The sequence below is a fragment of the Neolamprologus brichardi genome, chromosome 4 (assembly GCF_056152115.1).
Source record: "Neolamprologus brichardi isolate AB-2024 chromosome 4, ASM5615211v1, whole genome shotgun sequence".
NCBI lineage: Eukaryota > Metazoa > Chordata > Actinopteri > Cichliformes > Cichlidae > Neolamprologus > Neolamprologus brichardi.
This window is the reverse complement of record NC_142107.1, coordinates 20575659-20597840: the sequence shown is the minus strand read 5'-3', so window position 1 is coordinate 20597840 and position 22182 is coordinate 20575659. Positions and strand designations below refer to the sequence as shown.

At 41.6% G+C, this 22182-nt stretch overlaps 4 protein-coding genes across 4 annotated transcripts; 1 reads left to right on the top strand and 3 right to left on the bottom strand.

Moving 5' to 3' along the window:
- Window positions 1-1021: 1021 nt before the first annotated feature.
- Window positions 1022-8980, bottom strand: armc5 (armadillo repeat containing 5). The gene is made up of 7 exons (XM_006803039.2): window positions 8081-8980; window positions 7969-7999; window positions 7766-7876; window positions 6491-7379; window positions 5617-6389; window positions 5087-5219; window positions 1022-2900 (listed from the first exon to the last, which is right to left on the bottom strand). The coding sequence occupies exons 1-7, from the start codon at window positions 8462-8464 to the stop codon at window positions 1520-1522; spliced, it is 3702 nt and encodes a 1233-aa protein (XP_006803102.2). The 5' UTR covers window positions 8465-8980; the 3' UTR covers window positions 1022-1519.
- A 149-nt stretch (window positions 8981-9129) lies between these two features.
- si:dkey-66i24.7 (uncharacterized) lies at window positions 9130-11732 on the top strand. Its single transcript, XM_006803038.3, has 2 exons — window positions 9130-9480; window positions 10024-11732. Exons 1-2 carry the CDS (start codon window positions 9387-9389, stop codon window positions 10626-10628), a joined length of 699 nt encoding a protein of 232 aa, XP_006803101.1. The 5' UTR covers window positions 9130-9386; the 3' UTR covers window positions 10629-11732.
- Window positions 11733-12244: 512 nt separating this feature from the next.
- Window positions 12245-14251, bottom strand: LOC102782575 (putative nuclease HARBI1). Its single transcript, XM_006803037.3, has 3 exons — window positions 13748-14251; window positions 13072-13303; window positions 12245-12995 (listed from the first exon to the last, which is right to left on the bottom strand). The coding sequence occupies exons 1-3, from the start codon at window positions 14084-14086 to the stop codon at window positions 12277-12279; spliced, it is 1290 nt and encodes a 429-aa protein (XP_006803100.2). The 5' UTR covers window positions 14087-14251; the 3' UTR covers window positions 12245-12276.
- A 2197-nt stretch (window positions 14252-16448) lies between these two features.
- Window positions 16449-21860, bottom strand: elob (elongin B). Its single transcript, XM_006803036.2, has 4 exons — window positions 21734-21860; window positions 20555-20689; window positions 19838-19946; window positions 16449-17714 (listed from the first exon to the last, which is right to left on the bottom strand). The coding sequence occupies exons 1-4, from the start codon at window positions 21836-21838 to the stop codon at window positions 17602-17604; spliced, it is 462 nt and encodes a 153-aa protein (XP_006803099.1). The 5' UTR covers window positions 21839-21860; the 3' UTR covers window positions 16449-17601.
- Between the last annotated feature and the right edge of the window lie 322 nt (window positions 21861-22182).

The window sequence follows — 22182 nt, the reverse complement described above, 5'->3', positions numbered from 1 at the left end:
GCAGGTCCTCAGATTCCCACTCCACTGACAAAAAATTGCACTACCCATTTACAAACTTTTGTATAATTCAGTGTGGTAGCTAGCCCAGCGTTGCCAGGTAGATAATTTGATTAGTAGAAACCAGAATGATTTTTCAGGGGGAAAAAATGTTGGACTGGAAGGAAACAAAGACAGTGGGAGGTTAATCACCCTCTTCAAACATGAAAAGAAAGTACTGTATACCTATATCTATGTGAGAGCATTGAATCCTCTTGTTGCGGCTGCACGACTCCTAACAGGAACTCGAAAAAGAGAGCATATAACCCCCGTGCTAGCCTCTCTGCACTGGCTGCCTGTGTCTTTTAGAGTTAATTTTAAACTTCTTATGTTTGTTTTTAAATGCCTTCATAGTCTTGCCCCGCCTTACCTCTCTGAGCTTCTTCATCCCCACATACCCTGTCGGTCTCTCAGGTCAGCTGACCAGCTGCTCCTGGAGGTACCGAGATCCAGGAGGAAGCTCAGAGGGGACAGGGCCTTCTCTATTGTGGCTCCAAAATTATGGAATAATTTGCCCGTGCACGTTAGAGAGGCCCCTTCACTGTCCACTTTTAAATCACGTCTTAAAACCCACTTTTATTCCTTGGCTTTTAACCTCAGCGAGACTTAGTTTCTCTTTTAATTGAAGTAGTTATTTAATGATTTCACTCTTATTTTATTTGGTTTTTACTTATATCTTATGTAATTTTATTTTACAGTTCAAATGTACAGCACTTTGTGTCAGCTGTGGTTGTTTTTAAAGTGCTTTATAAATAAAGTTGATGATGATGATGATGAACTGTTACGTGCAGTCAAAAAAAAAAAAAAAAAGAGAGAAGCTGGTCAGGTACTTGCCTGCTTTTACCCATAAAAAAAAACTTTAACCCCAGAAACTTTGTAATGCACTAGCAGAAACCCTGAAAACACCAGAGTCATCTGGAGAGCTTGACTTTCTCTACTGCTAGTTATCCAAGTTAACCATAACTCAATTAACTTTCAAGGCTTTAGGTTTTCCCTTTTTTGTCTACGCGCACCCTCCCACAAGAAAAAACTGAGAACAAAGTGATGTTCCACCAATATATTTACTGGCATAAATTTATGAGCCATTTGAAATGTATATACGTTGCTTATCTGCTATTCCACTTCATCTCCAACCCTCATAATTTTAGCTATTTTTATCAAATGCATGACAGACATCTGCTTTAACGTTTCCCCGGTTAAAAAAAAACAACAGTAAATTATAGTAGATGTATATCATGCTGGGACGTGCTACATTTACATCCAAGCTAAACAGAAATGTATTCTTCAAAATGATCAAAATAAATCAACATAAATCAGCAGTTCCTTCTGTGAGTGCTGGAGCAGCGTATTTTTAAGGTAACCATGCTGCTGTAAACCACATAATCCATGTGCTTACTAAACATATGACAATGGAAACTCTAGACACTTAAACTCACGCTGTGCCCCTTTAAAATATGCGATCGATCAGTATTTCGATCCTTGCTCAGGTCAAAGCTACGGAGACCAAACTTAACAGATCTTGTTTGAGAGTCTCTGCACAGTCAGCTTCTCTGGCCAGTCTGCGAAGGCAGTCCCCGGCAATGGAGGAGGACAGGAAGGGCCGAGGACAGTCCTGACAGCCCAGCAGCAAGGACAGGCAAGCCCGGCCCAGTGCTGGGTAGCTGTACCGCTGGGAAAACCAGTACACCTGGGGCAGCAGAGCAGCCAGAACACCACCTTCAGCAAATGTTTCCGAGGAGCGAGAGCCCTGAGCCGCAGATTTAGGAAGCTGCTCTGAACCTTTAATCAAGCTCTTTGGTCTTAAAGTCAGCTCTTCCGAACTGACTGATTTGTCCACTGTTTTCTTACCGTCTGTCTGTTGCAGGGAATTTGGTTTCTTTGTTTTTTCAGCTTGCATCTTAAATCCTGTCAGCTCTAGCTCTGACGTTCGATTGGCCAGGCTTTCCTCAGCAGACTCGGGGCACTCGTGGTCCATTTTGGATGCATCCTTTTCAGCGTTGGCCTCCGTTGTAGTCCGATTAGCAGCTTTCGGACAGCAGGACAGGAGAAACGACACACACAGGTCCTCTAAGTCTCTCTGTAGCTCACTCACCAAAAACCTGCAAGTTCCAATCATCATCTCACATAACGGAGTTTTCTGGAAATCCACGTTTCCTGCCGAGCGCTCTTCTGTCTCACTTTCATAGAGCTTTAGACCATCGAGCACCAATTTGTCCAAAATCTGACACTGCCCGCTCTTCCTTCCTTCCTCCCTTTCCTTAATCGTTTCTTCGCCCTTAGTAAAGCGACATCCATGCAGATAATGTAGCACGGGTAATAATGCACCTCTGCTGACATCTTTAATGGGGATAGCTTCTTTTGAATTGCCCTGAGCTTCTCCAAATCCACCTCTCAACAGGGCCCTGAAATACTCAGAGCCGACCCCACCTGTGCCCTCAACCCCAGCTACAGCCTCCCTGCAGGCTGGGACCTGGGTCCCATCATCCAGCAGCAAGAGCAGATCAAAGTTCGAGATGCTGTAAGGGCACGAGTCTGCCAGCCGAGCTTTTTTAGAGGGAGGCGGAGAAAAATGGCCAAGGCTACTGATCGACTGTCTTATAAATGGAAATGAATGTTTTTTGTCAAGCTCGGTTTTAATGGTACCTGTGAGAGCGGACAGGCATCCAATCAGGAGAGAGAAGTACAGCGAGTGGAGATGTGAGGTCACACCTGAATGTGGAGAGTTCAAAAAGTCAGAAAGCAGCCTTTCACATTCAGCAGGGTGGTCTTCGTCCGCACCATCGTCGTCGTCACAGCTGAGGGGCTGCAGGGCCAAGAGCAGCCCGCCGCTGTCCAGAAGAAGTTTCTTCAGCAGTGACTTGTTGCTGTACGAGAAAAAGAAAAGGTAAAAACATTAATAGTGAGTGTTTATTATCTATTCTGACCTTCTTTGTTCCCTCTCATGTACACACTGTTACAATGATGGATACTCCTATTCAAGAAGGAAATTGTTTCAAATAATAAGGTCAGCATATGTACAAGTAATCCCTGAGACAAAAACCTAACACTACAGTGTGCTTTAAAAGCTTATTTTCAGGCTTTTCTTTATTATCTGATCTATAAGATGTGGCAGTTTCTAATATAGTTGTTTCAGGCACGCAGGTAAGAGAACAGAAGCCCCGCCTGGCTGCTGTTCAAGCCTGCAGTCTGAGGATATTTGGTGTAAAGGTCGAAGAACCTCAACAGCTCGTTTCAGATAGAAGATTTCCATATTTCAGAAATATAATGCAAGTAGTAGAATAGAATCCACTATATTTGGTCTACTTCAAAATTCATCACAGATTACTGTTATGTGGGGCTGCAGCTATCGATTATTTTACTAATTGATTAATTTATCAATTATTCTATCGATTAATCGAGTAGTCTGATAAGAAATATTTTTGTCTTATTAATGAGTAATAAGAAAAAAATACAGTTTGTTTTTTTTTTTTAAATGAACTGCTCATTATGTTCGCTGTCTTTTGTTTTATCCGTCAACAAAACAAACCCTTTTTATTTACGTTTTAAATTTTAAAAATTGTCTTAAATGCAAAAATATATTTTAAAAAATACTCTCAAGTATAGTCAAATAAAATAAGATGAATATGCAATCTAAACTAAGGCATAAAACATGAATCTTTACTGTCTTCTTGGAAGGCTTTATGAGTTTTTCTACGTGTGTTTTTATGTGTTAAAGTGTGCAAGTGAATGACTGAGTTTGCGTCTGTAAGGAAAAAGGAAAATGTAGTGAATATTCAGAAGTTTGCCCCGTGCATTGATGCAAACCACTTTGTGTTGCTGAACACAAGAGGTTATGATGGTGTAGATAATGAACATTAACATTCACCGTCCAACCTAAGATCCCTCGGGTCAGTGGCTCAGAGTTTTACTGGCCCATGTACTTTTTTTTGGCTTGTGAAAAAAAGCTTTCATTTGTATATTTTTAAATATTAACGCAATTTAATTGAGACAGTATTTTAGATTATTTCACTTTGAATCTGAAAAATGTAACATAAGCTTTGAAATAAATGGTCTAGTGCAGCGGTCCCCAACCCCCGGGCCTCGGACCGGTACCGGTCCGTGAATCGTTTGGTACCGGGCCGCAAGAGTTGAGGCTCAAGTGTGAAATGTATAGTTTTCAGGGTTTTTATCGGTTTTCAGCGTTATTTTGTTATCGTTTTTATCGTTTACTCGGTTTTCCTTGGTCTTTTCACGTGTGTTATGAATAAATTTTATTTTTTTCAGTACCGGTACTAGTTTTATTTTGTTGTATTTATCCGCGACACCTTAAAGGCCGGTCCGTGAAAATATTGTCGGGCATAAACCGGTCCGTGGCACAAAAAAAGTTGGAGACTGCTGGTCTAGTGCACACCATGCCCCCGTTTAGACTCACCCCTGTTCGCATCCATGTAAAATAGGACAGCTGCCGTCAGCCGTCAGCCAGCTGTATAATCTAACCAGTCTGGTATTAGACTAAGTTACCAGTTCATCTGCATATTTTAATACAACTTCTGGAGGCTTGCTGCAGATTTTTCTCTGTGTAAAACAAATGGCGGTGAATGGAGCAGCTACAAAGATTGTTTTTCTTCATATCACAGTTCGTTGATGAGTTGGTTTGATGAAGAACTCGTGCTAGCTTTTTCCCAGTAAAGGTGTTAATGGTGATTACAAGCACAGCCTGCTGTTATGGACACGAGAAACACGTTTTCTTTCAATCAACCTGAGCTCACCGTCTCGTAATGACTCCACCTCTTTGCTCTTCGCGGGATGATTTTTTACATGCTGCTCCTAAATAAGTTTGTATTGCAGGTCTGTTTTTTAAGTCGCAAATCTGGGAGAAGCGCTCGCGTTTCCATGGTGATAATGTTCCGCTACAGAGCCGTGCCTTAAACGAAGTGTCGAAGCAAAGAATGTGTGCCGAGAATTTTTTATAACTGAATTTTTCAAAATACTCAATAAATTGTTGCAGCCCTACTGTTATACATTTAGTATTTTTTTACGAATACATTATCAGTACACATCCAATACTTACCTGCTGATTAATGGCAGAGACAGTGCACAGTTCAGCTTATCTGAGTCAGAGCCAGACAGCATCACATGTGCAAGAACCCCAGAGCCAAATCCAGACTCACACTGGACACGCAGGTTATTCAGAAGGGCCACACCTGCAAAGTCAACACACAATTATAAACTCTTTAGTCTTACATAAAAAAAACAAAAAGACCAGATATTATATTTGATCGAACAAAAGACGGTTCCTGAAATAAATTCTGATCAACAGCGAATCAATATCGTCCTTGTAGTTAACCAAATGTGACCAATTGAATTAGTTGAATTTTCAGTGTATCGGTGTAAAGTTCAGGGTTACTTGTTAGGAGTCATTTCACTTGTAGCCTGGCTTTCTCAGTTCAAATAAAAATGATTCCAATAAAGCAAAATAAGCCGATTTTAAATGTAAAAGACTAACACTGCACCTCTACTCTGTGCGCATATTTAATTACTTATGTGTGCATTATTTAAATCTTGTATAAGGTTTCACTTATTTTAACATGATCATCTCACCAAGCTGTTTAACTTTGGCTTTCACTCTGTCCGTCTGCCTGTCTCCTCCTTCAAATCCTTCTTCTCTCTGGCAGAGATGGTGGCGAATGAGCGCTACAGAACCCGTTCGGACAAGCGACTGCAAACAGTTCGGGTTGCAGCTCAGCCGGCAAAGCATGCGGAAGCACCTGCTGCTGGGATCCTCACGCTGGGTAAGGTAAAAGAGCAAGCCGGACATGACGCCTGAGCTGACCAGAGCAGCACTTGGATCGGTGGCGTGGGAGAAGCGCGACAGCAGCAGCAGGATGGGTGACTCTGGCGTCCAGGGTTCGGGGTGGTAAGGGTGATGGAAAGCTGATGCGCGAGGCACAGATGGAGGAGTCTCAAGCGTGACTTTAGTCAAAGACGTTGTTGATTGAGCCCGCGGCCTGCGTCTGAGTGGGGATGAAAACTTGGATGGAGAAACGGGGGTTTGGCTTGTTTTAGTGGGAGAGGAGATGGTGGAGGAACTAGGCTGGGTTTGTGGTGAGAGCGCATTGGAGGGAGGCAGATCGGTGACTTTTGATGATGATGAAGACAAAGGCGAAGAGTGAGGTGCTTTTTTAGAAGCAGAAGAAATAGCCGGGTTGGGTGAAGAAGAGTTTTTAAGAGAGGAACTAGAATACGGGTTTGAGGAAGGGGTTTGAGGTGATGAAGATGGCGGGATCTGAAGACTCCCCCATTCTCCATCAACATTAGAAGAATCTAGAAGGTCCCCTTCAGAAGCTATCAAACCCTCAGACACCAACCAGGACCTGGAGAAAGGAATGAAAATGCATGTAAACAATATAAAACAGAAAAAAAAAAGTGCATTGGGAAAACTAAATTTTAAAAAAGAAATTTCCTTTTTCCTTACCTGAGACTTAAAAAGCTGGATGAGCCCTGCTCCCTACCAGATTCTTCCTTTTTGTGTCCCTCGGGAGGAGGAAAATCAAAGGAATCAAAACATGATGAAGACAGGAGCTCGGTGGGAGACGTACTTGAGGAGAGGCTCACGTCCATCTTCTCAGTCAATGGCTCCTCTCCTCTGGTGAGCTCAACTAGCCGTGCAACAAGAAGAGGAACCAGCCCCAACTCCTGCAGCTGCTCCATGGCAGATTCATCAAAAACAAAGTCTACACAGGCCATAAGAGCGAGCCGGGAAAGAGGATGACTCTGATGAGCCGACAAAAAGCCAATCAGTACCTCCAGTCCGCCGCTCTCTTTCACCTTGGCCCGGTTCACGGCCTCTTTGCAGCACAAGCACAGAGCCTTGAGGAAGACTCCTGACTTCAGTGGGTCCCTTTTAACCTCCTCTGTGAACTTCTGGATGACTCCCAGTGACCCCACGAGAGGCCGTAGGCAACCCTGAGAGCACATATTGGCTAATGTTTTCAGTGCCAACTCTTCAAAGGGTTTACCAGACTCTCCTGTCACCATGACACCCAGCTGAGCGAGGACCCCGGAACGAGACACCTCCCTGGCACATTCAACACCACAGCCCCGGGTGAGCTCATGGAGAGTCCTGAGAGCTGCTCGCCTCAACCCCTGGGGATACTCTGGTGCAATAAGAGGGGTGAGCGCAGATAGGGTCCCTTGGGTGAGCAATGAAAGGCGATTAGAGGGCGTATCACAGAGGTAGAGAAGGGCTCGAGTAGCAGACTGAGCACACTCAAGTTTGGGACAGGCATCTTTGGGTGGAGCAGCTGTGGGGGAGGACGGTGCAGATGAAAGAGACACGCAGAGAAGGAGAAGAGGAACACCACCTGTGTGATAATAAGAACGATTAATAATCAGAGGAGAAATTATATAGATTCACAGGTCAAAGAAAACACATTTTGATAGACTTGCTTTTATGTGATGGCATTACATGCGATATCTTTGTACTGTCTGGTTATCAGCTTTCAGTTTTTTTGTTTATTGTCTTCTTTCCCCTGTTTGACCTTAATGATCGACTTTAAATCTGCCCTTTGAGCACTCTGCTTTTGGCTGTCTGTTAAAGCACTTATTATTACTGTTATTGTTATTATTATTATTATTATTATATTAATACATCTACAACTAAAAAAGCCCATTTGGAAGCTTTCAAGCTCATTTTAAATGCTGTCAGCTACAAAGGTGGATGTGACACACAGAAGCAGGTCAGACATACCGGCAGAGTGGATGAGTGCAGAGCTTTCTGGATCCATGGCCAAGTTCCCTAAAGCGCGGGCTGCTCGGTTCAGGACTGTCTCCAGTGCCACATTTTTCTTAAGGATGTCCACTACAATAGGCATTTTTCAGATATAAGTTATGATAAAGATTGCTTAAATTTAAAAAGTATAATATATAGTATAACAATAAATCACCACTTACCTACAATATTTATCCCATCAAGTTTACGCACCTGATATTGTAGGAAAGTAGGAAAAGATTTTAAAAGTTAGTGACTTTAATAAACAAACTCATCTATTATTTCTTGTCTCACCTCTATTCGTGTCTCCAGCTCAGTGCAGCAGTTGCCGAGGATGCTAAGAGCCAGATCCAGAGTTTTCCTCGAGCACTCTGGGTGTTTAATCAGATCCAACAGGTGCCGGAGACCACCCTGACCTCTGAATCTGGCAATGCCAGCCTTGCCGCCCTTGATGTGCTGCGTCCTAATAGCAACAAGCGCTCGCCACTGGGAGACTTTGGACTTCTTGTCCGTTTCTCTGGCACCGCCTGAGCCTGACTGTCCCTGACGCTCAGACCCCGATCCAGATTTGGAGATGTGAGTCAAGCACCAGGTCAAAGAAGACTCTGGTGATGGTTGTCCTTCCCTGGAGGGTGTTCTCGGGTTTTTTCTGTCACATTCTGCAGGTGATGCAGCCATGGCCCCCCGGATTTCCAGGTAACAGGTGTACTTATTTTTAATTTGTCCTCCTCAATTAAAACAAATATCATAGGCGCCGCGAGGCATCACTGGACGTTTCCAGTAAAACACAGAGAAATTATATACCATGTCCTTTCCACTTAGATATCTCAACTCTTGGTTTAGTTCATTGTCTTTAAAGTTTCCGGAAAAAAGCGACTTGTGTGGTAAGAACTACAGATACCAGCATGAAAAAGGAAAGTGTTACCGCCTGACGCCGCACTCCCCGACGGGATATGGAGTTCCGACGGCTTCGGTCCGCTCCCTTTAAAACTGGCCTACATCGTAAGAAGGCCAAGCAAACGTTAATCGACCAAGTGGACGTGTATTTTCTCGGTGTAATATATTTTTTACACACAAAATGACGAATTAAATCTCTATTTTATCAATGTTTTGTTACCACTGGCCGAATAATTTTTGTGAAACAAACTGCAATCGAGTGGGTTAGCCGCTAACGCCATCTTTAGCCAAACAACAAAACAGGGTCGGCCGAGGGAGGGAACAGGGAGTGAAGAGGTGGGTCGGTTAAAAATACTCTGGGACGTGTAGTTCGAATTTGAGAGCGCTCAGTTCCTCTTATGCGAACCATCCTTTTGAAAAACTACACCCCCCATGACCGCGACAAATCGTAGCCTACGTTAAAATAGTCAAAGAGTTTAGGGATTGTAGTTCATCCGCTAGTCCAGAATACTAAAAAGAATAGGCGTAATAACCAAAATGAACTACAATTTCCAAGCTACCAAGCGACGTTGTTATAGTCATCGTCTTTCTCGACGCGAGAGAGGGCATCGGTGACTCTTGGATGTTGTTAAATTCCGCGATAGATACACCGCTAGTAAATTAAAAAAACAACTTTAACTGTAATGGTTGTGCTTTTAATAAGATGGAGGTAATCGAGACAATTGTGATACAAAACTCCGAAGTGGAAGGAAAGGAAACGGTCGTGTCCAGTGTGGATACGGATAAAACAAAAGCAGGTTAGTACTCAGCAGGAACGTTTCCAGGATTTTTTTTTTCTTTTTTTGTATGGGGTGGAGAAGGGGGGCCAAGAACAACAGCAACCTGGTTTATTGCATTAAAAGTAGCACTGCACAGAATTTGTATTCAATAAAAACTGCTTTGCAATGTAGCTAAATATGCATTTACACACCCTTTCAGTTAAGTAAAAGTTAAGCGTACAAAGTACCTACAATAAAAGTACTTGATGTAGTACTTAATACAAAATCATATACCGTTGGTTTTATTAGTATTATTATTGGAATAGTTTTATTTATATTTTTAAACTTAATATGTGACCATACCTTTAAAATATAGATCAAGAACAAGATATGCATCCAAAATATAGTGCAGTATTGGAAAATACCATAACGCAGAAAAACTTAATTGTAGTTGTATTGCAGTTGTAGTTGTACTCATGATGTTCAGCATTTTAAGAAAAACTGTACTGTAGACCAAGGCATTGTCTTTAATAACTCCAAAAAAAGCAATCGATCTGATCTTCTACCTTTTTTCACTCCTAGAATTTATCTGGACAGTTCAGGCTACATGGCATCTAGTCAATACCCGGCTTGAAATGGATCAGGCCTTTGACCAGCCAGTGTGCAAGAAAAAGAAACTCTGGGAAATGGTTGCAGAGAAGGTCAATGCCAAATTGAGGGAGTCAGAGGTCACTGATGTCACTGTGAAGGCGTACGAATGTGATCTCAAGTGGAGAAACATGCTGGCCACATACAGAAAAAATGCAGAGAGGGCCAAGAGGTTGGGAGTGACCAGCGTCCACTGGGAGTTCTTCAAAGCTATGCACGAAGTCCTGGGTAAGAGCAGGGAGGAGATCGAAGCCCAGCGCAGGGCCAAACTCAGCGGGACCAAAGTAGGAAAAGCTATAGCGAGCAAGAGGTTTACCCCTATCCTCCCTACGCCTCCTGCAACAGCTGCTCCCTGCCCCACCAGGCCTCCGCAGGATGTCCTGCAGCTGTACATGGAGCTGCAGGAGAGGAAGATGAACATGTGGGCGCAGCAGAAAGCACTGGAGGAGCGAAAAATAGAGGCCATCAACAACCTGGCCCAAGCCATCTCCAGCCTGGCTCAGAAGAACGGCACACAGATATCAAAGGATGGACATTAGGAGAGAGGAAACGCGAAATTACCAAGACCTTCCAAGACACTGCATGAGAAGAACAGCTCGTTTGCAATGTCTAATGTTTGTAGACTTTTTCACATTTTTACCGTTTACAGTTTACAGAGTAGCTTGGATTAGCAGGTGTACAGTATGAGGCCAGACTCACTTTTAACACAGCAGGCAGATTACAATTCTCTTTAAACCTGTCTCCTTTTTCCCTCCTGGTGCTCAAAATAATGTAAGAATCTTTTATTTTTATACCAAAATAGAAAACTTGGATGAAGTTGAAGAGTACACACAAATGGGGCATCCACCCCCATCTGTCAAAGAACTGTACGAAAATAAACTGTACGTAAATAAAGTAACCATTGCCGGGCCAAAAGCAGTCAAATACAATACAGATTTCAGTATTGGGATTAATGAAGATACTGGTATAAATGTTAAAGTATTAATAAGATAATCTTTGTTTATAACTCTGTCTCTGTTGTGTTTTTTATGCTGAAAGCTTCCTGCAAATCTTCCCAGCACATATAGTTATTTAGTTTTTAAAAAATTATTAGTATAAGTAGCAATAATGCAGTGTGACAGGGCTAGCCACTGAGCATTAGCACAGAAACAGGCTCTGGCTGTCTATTACCTTAGAGAATGGTACAAAAAATACATTTTTTGAACACATTTCATGCTATTGTGGTTTCTAAACTTTAAATTTAGGCTCTTTTTTAGGTCTTCCTGTCTACCAGGTGCCTGATTTGAACACAGAGAAGAATTTACTTATAACCAACTTTGTCAAGGATTAAGAGTAAGCTTCTTTCAGCTACTCCTTTATTCACAAAGGGTCACCGCAGTAGATCCACATATTTGACTTGCCAGATTTTTACACGCGGTGCCATTCCTTTTTTTTTTTTTCGCCTATCCCGTTTGGTTCTTTTGCCATCAGAATTATTGTCTAAAGGCCAAGAAAGATGCCCAACGGATTTACTTTACCAAATGGACCATCCCGGCCTTGCCATATAAGTCTATTTGATTCGCGGTGCCATTCCTGACACGCCTTCCTCCCAATCTTGGACTATAGATCTTTTGTGTGTTAGGAAAATGCATTAACACCACACTATGGAGATGATTAAATAAAAAAAAAGGTAAACTCTTGATGAATGAATTCTGTGTAATATAAAGTGTCATTCATTTAAATTAATGAAAAGTTGGTTTGTTGTCACATTAAGGTTGGCAGCTACCTCCATCCCTGTTAGGGTTATGCTTTTGGGTTTCCCTTGGTAACTGTTTTTAATGCATACACTACAGCGTGTATTAAAAAAAATATAAACATTGGTGTCACCTTCTGGTTAGTGAAGAGCTTGACAAGTTGTTACCTAATGAGCACATCTTGGATGATCCTCTCTTTCGACTCTTAATATTGACAGTGATTTACATAATAAATTTAATGCTGTGTTCAATTTAACCTGGAATGTGTTTACTGAAGTCTTAGAGCGAGGGAGGCCCATTTTCCCACAGACCGCCCTTCACCGCTCTCGCTCTATGACCTCAGGGAAACCTTTGCTGTTGGTTTTTAGGGGTTCAGTCACTACCTTCAAATGTTAATGAATGCAACATGCCAGGATCACGAGCACAACTGAAGTTTATTAACAAATTGAAATGTTCACGCGTTTCCATGATTAAAGCTTTTAAACAGCAAATCTGTAATGGAGTCACGTCTGCGTACACCCTCGTCATCCGCCTCCCCCTCTTCATCTTGGGGTGTGGCTTCCTCCTTCTCTCCTTGAACCGCCTGTCCTAGGTCCAGAAACACATTATGCAACACACAGGCAGTCAGCACAACAGCTCTGGCTCGGTCATAGTTTCCAATATCCAGATACGTGAGCCTCCGAAACCTGGCTCTCAGATCTGCAATGGCCTGATCCAGGATCTGAAAATGCTCCTCCAGCGTCTTGTTAAAGAGCGCCTCTCTTGGTCCGTGACTTCCTGTGTACGGGGTAAAAATCTGATCAGTAAGTGGGTAGCCAGCTCTGGCTACAAGGCAGGAGCTGGAAGGCATTAGGTCAGGGTTCTGTTTGAGTTTGTCTCTTAGAGCACGACCTCTGTCCACATGAGATCCTTTACTGAATCTGCAGTGCAAGAACCGGCCTCTAATGTCACACACAAGCTCAAGGTTTAACCAAGAGTCAGGAGGGGCCTCCATCTTCATTCTCTTCACCTCAGGTACGGTGCTCTCCACATCATGTTTCCCTATAGGCAGGCGGATAGGAATCCGGGTGTGTCCCAACACTCCCAGAACCTGAGGAACACCTTTTCCTCCTTCTAGTTCCTTTTTTCCAATTAGATTGGAGAATGGGAAAAGTGCCTCTACAGCCTCTTTCCCTGAAGAACAGAGAGAAAATATTATCATCATCATAATTTGCCCACATATGATTAACGACCCAACAAATTAACACACCAGCTGGCCATTTGATGTGCCTCTCTTCCAGCATGTTTATGCGCTGGCAGAAAGAGAAGAAGATCCTGTGGATGTTTCCCTTCTCCAGCTGGAAGCGGCGGGACACAGTGCGGTAACTGACTCGCTCGGACAGCAGTGTGAGAGACAGGAGGACAGTGTGGGACATTGATAAGCGAGCCCGTCCAGCCATTCGTGTCCTTGATTTGGAGCTTTGAAGTAGGTCTGAAATGTACTGGTGAAACACAGAGACACAAACAAAATACAACAGTATTTAATAGGCATGTATCCACTTTCTTCTCCTTCCAGCTCATGCAGAGTTTCTGGTTTTCTACTGGGATGTCAGCCACATCTCAAAGAAAAAGAAGCATTTTCTACTTTTTATTGGAGAGATAAAAGAAATGAATCCAGCAAAAAGTTATCAGATTAAGGAGTAATGACAAACATATGAAATGCAGAGCTTATAATTCGATTAAAGGCATTGTTATACATGATTGGTACACTTTAGAAATTCCTTAGTTTATCTCATATTCAGGTTCAAATTCTTTTTAATTGATTTTTGAATATCATGTTAAATTTAAGTTTGAAAATTCAAACTGGCCAAAAATTGTCATTGTTTTTAATAGTAGTTGAAAACTGTAAAAGCTTTCTCAGAGGAAAACTAAAGCCACAAAACTACCTTGATCGCTGGATTATCCACAGCATCACCCTGCTCCTGGGACTCTGCAGCCTCCTCCTCTTTCTCTTCCTCCTGCTCGGACGGACTGGGTGTTGTTGCTGTGTGTAAAACTTGGGGCCCCACCTGATTCTGTAGTAACTGTACGTAAATAGTATTGGTAGGAGGAGGACGACGATGGGACTGCTTTTCCAGTTTTGCCAGGAGCTGTGACTCCAGGATCTCTTCCACCGCCTGGTCCAGCCTGTGCTCCAGCTCGCCCGCAGACAGAGGCTGCCACTCCCGCTCCACCATGTCCAGCACGGCCCTGCCTGCCGATAAAACACATTCACTGACATCCATTTTTTTTAATACCGGCGATAGAGAAACAAGATGCTTTCAGAGCATGGAAGCCAAGCAGAGGTCACCGGTCCTTTCAAGCAGTTGCAAGCCCATTCTGTTGTTAGCACTATGCTAATCTAGCCCGCTGGCTAGCTAGCTAATGTTTGCTGCTTTCAAGGACTGTCGGAATTTTGGCAGACTCACTGAGACGTTGAAAGACAGTGACCGTATGAGCACCCTAAAGTTTTTCTTCATCATTATAAACAGAAGTGTAAAAAATGGTACACAGACAATAAATAAAGTAAATTAAATAAATCAAACAGTGAGCAATACAGAGACAGAACAAGGACAAAATAAGTCACATTACGTTAAGTGGAAAAAAAACAATTCAAAAACTGATTTGAGAGATTGCTAAGCAGCCTTTCTAATACTTATTAGTAAGTTCAGTAAGTGAACAAATCAATTATTATTTTACTAGTGTAACTTTAAAAATAGTTAATTTGTATTTACAATATGAACACAATAAATGTTATACACATTTGGTTTTGGACTGCAATATGAAAAATATATTTTGAGAAATTTTCAAACATTTTCATAAATTAGTGTTTGTATTAGTTTGTACAGAGATGTTTCTGATGTCAGTGCGCTGGCAAAGTTGAAATGTTGATAGAGTTATCACTTTTTTTGTCTTGATTTATTTACCTCTTGAAAGTAGACCCAGCATATTTAATTACAGTCACATATTGTTTTGTTCATTTGAATACTGTGTTAAAGAAATATGTCTCAGAAAGTTAAAGGTGAAAATAAACTAGAATGGTCAAATCTATTTTTAAGTCAACAAAAAGATTTTCCTATTATTTACACCACAGGCAATAAAAAGTCCCAACTTCTTCTGTTATTGTCACTATTTTGGTTGTTTCAGTCCAATTTTGATGCTTTCCAGTGAAGTAGATAGTAAATAGAAAAGAGCCAGAACATTATATAACAGAAAACCAAAAGATTGATATCTATAATTATAGCAGTAATTAAAAGACAGGATAAATAAGAGACTGCACTTCGCAGTTTAGTGGTTTAGATTTTTAGACAAAGCAATGCCCAGTTCTGGGTCTTACTATCATTCAGAGTAAACAACAGATATCCTGCCAAATTACATTCTGGCTGAATAAAGTTCCTTATTATTCAGAAAGCCAATTTAATACACACCAGTAGAACCTGCCCAGTGCTGGACGACGCCAGATTAAGCAAGACGTTGGTCCTTAAAAAAACAGAAACAATGCTACATGATGTATAACACAAAAAAATGAGCTTGGCACATAAAGTAAGTCCTTTGTTGTAACAGCGCTTCTTGGCAATAAATCTTATACCATTGGACAGCCTGCTTATTTCCTCTTAAATCAGGGGTGGGGAACTCCAGGCCTCAAAATCTGGTGTCCTGGTTTTAGATATCACCCTTGGTCAACACACCTGAATCAAAGGATTAGTTCATTAGCAGGCCTCAGAGAACTTCAAAACATGTTGAGGAGGAATTTAGCCATTTAAATCAGCTGTGTTGGATCAAAGACATCTAAAACCTGCAGGACACGGGTCCTTGAGTTCTCCCACCCCTGCCTTAAATGGTGCCACATTTGTAAGGAAAATCCATTTGTGGATTCAAACTTCTAAAGCTGGCTTCAACGGATTTCACTGTTAAAATTCCCAAATTTACAGCCTGGCTCAACAATAGCTTTTGGCTCCTATGGATAGTTTCATCATTCATAACAGCTTTACAATCTGTGTTTGTAAATAAGTCATCCACTTGTCAGATTTCCCAAAATATGATTTTCTGTGTGGTACAGACCTTCTAAGTAGGTGCACGATCTGATATCCTCGTGTTGGTGTTGTTCCCAGATCATCATACTAAAGGTTGTTCCAGGATCAACATTGCAAGTGACCAATCAGAATGTTGTGATGTCATACTTTTGCGACTTCGGGAAAAACCGGCGTAAAACAAAAAACTGTACTTAAGCTGCGAGAAACCGCCTTTGTCCGCCGATCAACGGACCCTAACCCTGACCCTAACCCTAACCCTTTAATAAACGCTAAGCAGAATTGATATTGTCCTTGCAACATTGGAATTTCATAAATGCACGAATGGGTTGGTGCGCAAAAGAATAACGTCACAATAATGTGATTGGTCACTTGCAATGTTGAACCTGGAACAACATTTTCATGATGATCTGGGAACAACACCAACACGAGGATATCAGATCATCCCTAAGTAGGTTGTGGTGTTTTAACAGCAGCTGCTAAAACACCAACATTGTGGCTTCATCAAGGCCACATTTACACCGTCTATGTTCAAAGATCACTTTAAATTGTACAAACACACAACAGTACACAGATGTGAAAAACAATTCTTTTAATGTTAAACCAGTTACAAGTGCAACTTTGATCATCACATCCCACTGTTTAACAGCCTCAATCTTCAAATATGCTTTTAAATGTCATATTAAACAGCATCTTTTCCCACACCCACCAGGCCATTACTTCTTCTTCCTGTAATAACAGACTTTTTTTTTTTTTGTAATTATTATTACGTTTCTAGATCATGAGACCCAGTGTTACACCATAATGTGAAGTTTTGATGTGCAGAAGTGTTTATTTCTAATACAATTTTATTTTTATTTTTTGAAAATAATACGCATTATGGTATTAACAGTGTAAAATACAGCACAAACTGCAGCATGACATAAATGAGCTATGGTTCCAGGATAAATGGGAGGCAAAATAAGCAGCCAGGCACAGCTCATAATTTAACCACGACGTGTCACCTCTTCACTTCAGACTGTCAAGCAAGTCACAGGCTACAACCAATCGTTGCTGAGGAAAGGTGAAGAGGTCTCCATCAATGTTAAGAAGGGAAAAGTAAAGAATAATCGCCACAACTTGAATTTTGATTGCTGCTATGTCTGAAGACGTGTACTGAAGATCCAAATGAGTCATTCAGTCTCAGTAACTTAGATATTCACAAACTCCGAGCTATTGCAGCAACACATATCCAAACCACCCCCCAAAAAAGTTAATCCTAGTAATATTTTAATAAAGAAACACAAACATAAAAACCTAAAAATGCGACACCTTGTCAAATCCCACTCTGAAGCCAGCAAATTAAAGAACACAAGTAAGGCAGCATCAGCCTTACTCCAAATAAAGACTAGAATTCATTAAATACGAGGTACAATTATTCATGTTCAGCCTTTACCAACCCCGTGGATGACTGACAGTGTCGTGACAAGTCCGTCAGGTATCTCTGTGGGGTCTTTTGTGTAATTATCAATTTATCTAGCATGCGTTCGCCGATTTCAGGACAAAATGAACCACTTTGAAGCACCCTCACATTTACACCAAGGGGGAATCCGCGTTTGAAATTGTTTACGCCCAGCTGAAGATCGGTCGTCGGCAAGGCAAAACTTCACCCGCTGAGGCATCACTTCCCAAAAATTCAACCCCTCCCTTCGACCCCCTGTGTGTCCCTCTTGTTTCCCCCGCCTCTGAGCTCACTGTACAGCCTGCTCGTTGGCTGTGCTGCCTGAATCCTGGGGCTTCATGACGTCGGGGAGCTCAGGGGGAGTGGAGAAGGGCTCAATCCTCAGCTGCTCAAAGGAATCATCTGGGAGAACGACAGAAAGTTAAAACACAGAGAGAGACAAAGGAGACATTAAATTCTGGAAAGAGATCAAAGTAACATGAAAGGAGATCCAAAGAAATTAATAATTTTGTATCCAGGGGGACCTGAATTTTAAAATAACAGTTTTTAAAATGCCAAAAAGACACAAAGTGTTTGTTTTGTACAACTAGACCAATGTTGAACACTGAATAAGTTAAAAAGTATTTTGCTTCTTCCACTGGAAAAATGGCATTTACTGAGTGACAAAGAAAAACTCTTTGAAAAGCTCTCAATCTTTTCTGGCAACATTCCCGTTTTTCCTGTTTTCACTTGTATTTTAAAACCATCTCCCAGCAGTCGGCTTCTCTCAGGAAACTCCCAAACCTGCACGACTCTTAAACTTTACCACGAATAACTGGAATACACGGATCAATAAGTTTTGTACGTTCAGCCAACTTGCCAGATTGTCTATGAAATGCACATAGTAGACACTCCAAATATAATTTCAACCCATCTGGCGGCACAAACTGGCAACCCGATTCAAAGGATGTGCCTTGCCAATCTCTACACAGACACCACAGCTGAGTTCTAAATAAATTACCTCTTTTTACCATTTCATCTTTCTTTACTACAAAGACGCAGTAAAATCGCAAGACATAAACAATGAGTTCAGCCACATATGTACCCATTTCAGTGTGTGTGACACAGGGTTATGGACTTTGCTAAGTTGGACACATTTACCAAACCGAGCTTCCAGAGTTAATAACACACAATCAAACACTTGTAAAAATATAAACGCCTCTTTCCAACTGTAGACAACAAGTTGCAACAATTTTCTTTGAAAGCTGGACAATTTAACAGAAGTGGTTATAGCTCACATTTGGCGTGAAAGAGGATAACATATCACAAAAACTTACAGTTCAAACAGCAAACTATGACTAGCTTTGCTTACCCATTAGTTCTGGTGGGAACATATCCTATTTAACGTTATTCAGGAAAGTACTTAAAGCCTTTACATGCTGGGCGTGAAAAATTCTTGCGAGCATTTTGGTGCAGCCATTCCCACTGACTGCGTAATTTTATAGTACTATTTTTTTGGGATCAAGCTCAATTTTTATCATGTGAATGAACAGGCGTCACCAATCAGACCACTGCAATTACCAACAAGTGTGCTTGTAGCTCCAAATGTACACCGATACTGAATACACAAATAGTAACATAATACAATTTCAGCTCAGACACACAAACGCTGTTAGTCGGCTCTCTGAAATGATTTCTTTGCCTCCTCAGATGTGGTCCCAACTCTGCCAACAAGGGTTCAAACTGCCCCACTGACATCTTGATACAGCTTCAACTCCTGTACCGAACCATGGAATTCTGCCTTCTTATCAGAACTGGACAAACCTGGAATCTCCGGTTCTTCATTTTCTTGTTTAAAAACAGCAGAACCGGCTCATCTTTGCTTGATGCCGACTCATTTTTTTTTTAGTAGTACATTCTTTTGAGGACAAATCTTTCACAAAAAGCAACATTTTAGATATGTGCGGTCCCCAACCTTTTTTGCACCACGGACCGGTTTATGTTCGACAATCTTTTCACAAGCCGCCCTTTAAGGTGTCGCGGATAAATACAACAAAATAAATCCAGTACCACCCCCCCAAAAAAAGAAGATTTATTCATAACACACGAGAAAAGACCCAGGGAAACCGAGTTAACTATAAAAAAATAACGTTAAAAACCCTGAAAACCACAAATTTCACACCCAAGCATCAACTCTCGCGGTATGGTACCAAACGACTCACGGACCGGTCTGTGGCCTGGGGACCGGTGTGTTAAACGACAAGTCATCATAATGACTTCACACATCAGTGGGCTGATAAATATGCTACAACAGAACTACAAACTCCCAGATTTTGAAACTTAAATGTTGGTAGGTATGTTTTTGGAACTTTAGAGATAATTTGGATTGTATAGCGCATCGATGTGACAAGTTGCTTAGTGTAAACCAGAATCCAGAATGTAGAATTTGGCTGTTATCTTTTTTTCCCTAAACCTGAGTTCAGATCAAGCGAATAAGCTCACAGTAAAATCTAGTATTGAGGTGGGTTAGAAGATGAACTACTCACCACTCAGACGAAACGCTAATCCCACCGTGGCTGGGGCCTGAGGCCGGGCTGTCTGATTTGTGAAGCCGCAGTTTCCAAGAGTTTGACTGTCATTAAGCAGCACGTCATCCTGAAGAAGAAAGAGTTAAAAGAAGCAGACATCTTCAGAGATTTGCAGGGCAGAAGGTTTTGTAACAAAGCGAAAATGGCGAGGCCTTGTTCTCTGATGTGAAGACTGCTTGTACTCAACAAAAAGCCAAAGTTTGAGGAAAGGAAAAAAAGGAAGCCCAATGATGTGTTCAGATAGAACCTGAACCAAAGCAAAGTAAAAAATATTGAAGCTTTGCAAAAACTTTGTAATTGACATTGACTCAACTTCACTTTTACATTGAGAGGGGAAAAGGGGGGGGGGGGGGGGGGGGGGGAGCTTGAGGAAATGTAGGACTTCCTTCTAATTTCTGAAAATATGTTACTGTCACTTGATTTCAGTTATAAATTTGCTCCTGTCCGCTGACTGCTAGGGCTAAACATTCAGGGGAGACTTCAAGTAACAAAAGAAAACTTTGATTCATGTTTTGTGAGAATAGCTTCGTCAAGTGAATAAAGGACAGGTATTAGAGCTCCAGCTATTATTTTGATTAACAATGTTTTTTGGAGACATTGTTTAGAGCATAAAATTGTAAGGTTAAAAAAAAAAATAAAGTACTATTAACAAGGATTCCAGGTAATTTATTTCACCTTATAAAGCCTCTGATCTTCAGGTGGCCTCTTTAAAATGCCCTCCACTATGCGCTTCAGTTCGTAGACTGTGGTTGACTCTTTGGCATCTGTGAAGATGGTCGTCTTGTGACGTCGGATCATTAGAAACACATCCTGGAGTGAGATGAAGTGACAGGAGAAAATCACATAGTGATGATAGTGATACACACTGTAACCCTGATTCTCAGAAACACACGTCCTGTCTTACTGAATTAAGCTCAATTCTGTTTTCTGAGCATTTATATCAAATACTGCTCGTCTCTGTTGAGCCTACAGAACGTGTCCAGTGCCATCACCAGATAGATTTATCAAGTGAGAAAAAGCAGGGAGACATATCGGTCCAACATTACAGATATGTCAGCTCAGAGTCTTATCACGCTGTGTACAGGGATCATTAATAAATGCTCAGCTGGTTAAAGTTTGAGCAAAACAAACAGATGGTAGATGGGCGTTTATAAACTGAAACAGTCTCTGCTTAACCAGGTTATTCTGTGTGGGAACACTTTGGTAACTTTATGAGTAAGCCAAGTCACTTCTCTACACCTCACGTTTTAAATAGCCGCAGTGACACATAGCTTAGCTAAGGCAGTTTTAACCAAAGCTTCAGCCATCTGTTAACGCCAGCTGTAGCGGCTTCCTCTGTCAACTGTTTTCACAGACTTGAACTATAAAGTTGACAGTCTGTGTTTCAACTCCTCTAACTTTTAAAACAAGCTCCGCTCACGCTAAACAACCATTTTTATCTAAGTTATGGCATACATGGCAGCGTTAGCTGATAACTTTAGCCAGTTAGCTTTTGTGCGGCTAGATGGCTATTTGAGCCACACAAATTTGGATGATTTATCTCGAACAACAGTCATGTCTGTTCACATTGATCGGACCCCACTGTGCTTAACTTGCTATCAACTTGAAGAGTATAGCGCAACGAGCCACCATGAGCTACTGTATTGACTAACGCAGGAGAAGCTAGCCAATGCTAGCAAAGGTTAGCTAAACAAAGACATTCGTCTCTGAGTGATCGCTTTGTGACCAGCTAAGCTTAGCTGCTCAAATCGGGCATTTTACCGCTCTGGGGAGGGTTTGCCGGCTGACCTAAAGTCGGTTTTTCGTAGCCAACAGGCCACTATATTCTGAGCTGTATGTGTTTTCCTCACTCACCATTTCTTGCGGTTGGCTGCACACAGTGGGGAGAAAAACTGCACTGCACAACGACAACTGTGAGCTCAGAGCAGCATCAGACAGCCACAGCTTTAACTCCACCATCCACCAGCTGAGGGCAGCGCGCACAGCGCCGTCACTCTGTGCATGCACAAACTAATGCAACAGGAGAATATCTGTCTGAATGTCTTATTTCATTTTATTTTATTTTATTTAAGCACCTTGGCATGCAGACTGCTTCTACAAACAAGTGCCAAACCATGCTACTGTTGTTATTATAAACTAGAAGCATAATTCTGACGGGAAGAATTACGTGCCAAAACATGCTACCTTTGTGTGGTATCGCAAGAAATATATATATATATATACAAGAAATATTGTGTGGTTATATAAATATATGAGTATGCATAATAGTTATTATTCATAGATACATACATCCTAAGTTCCTG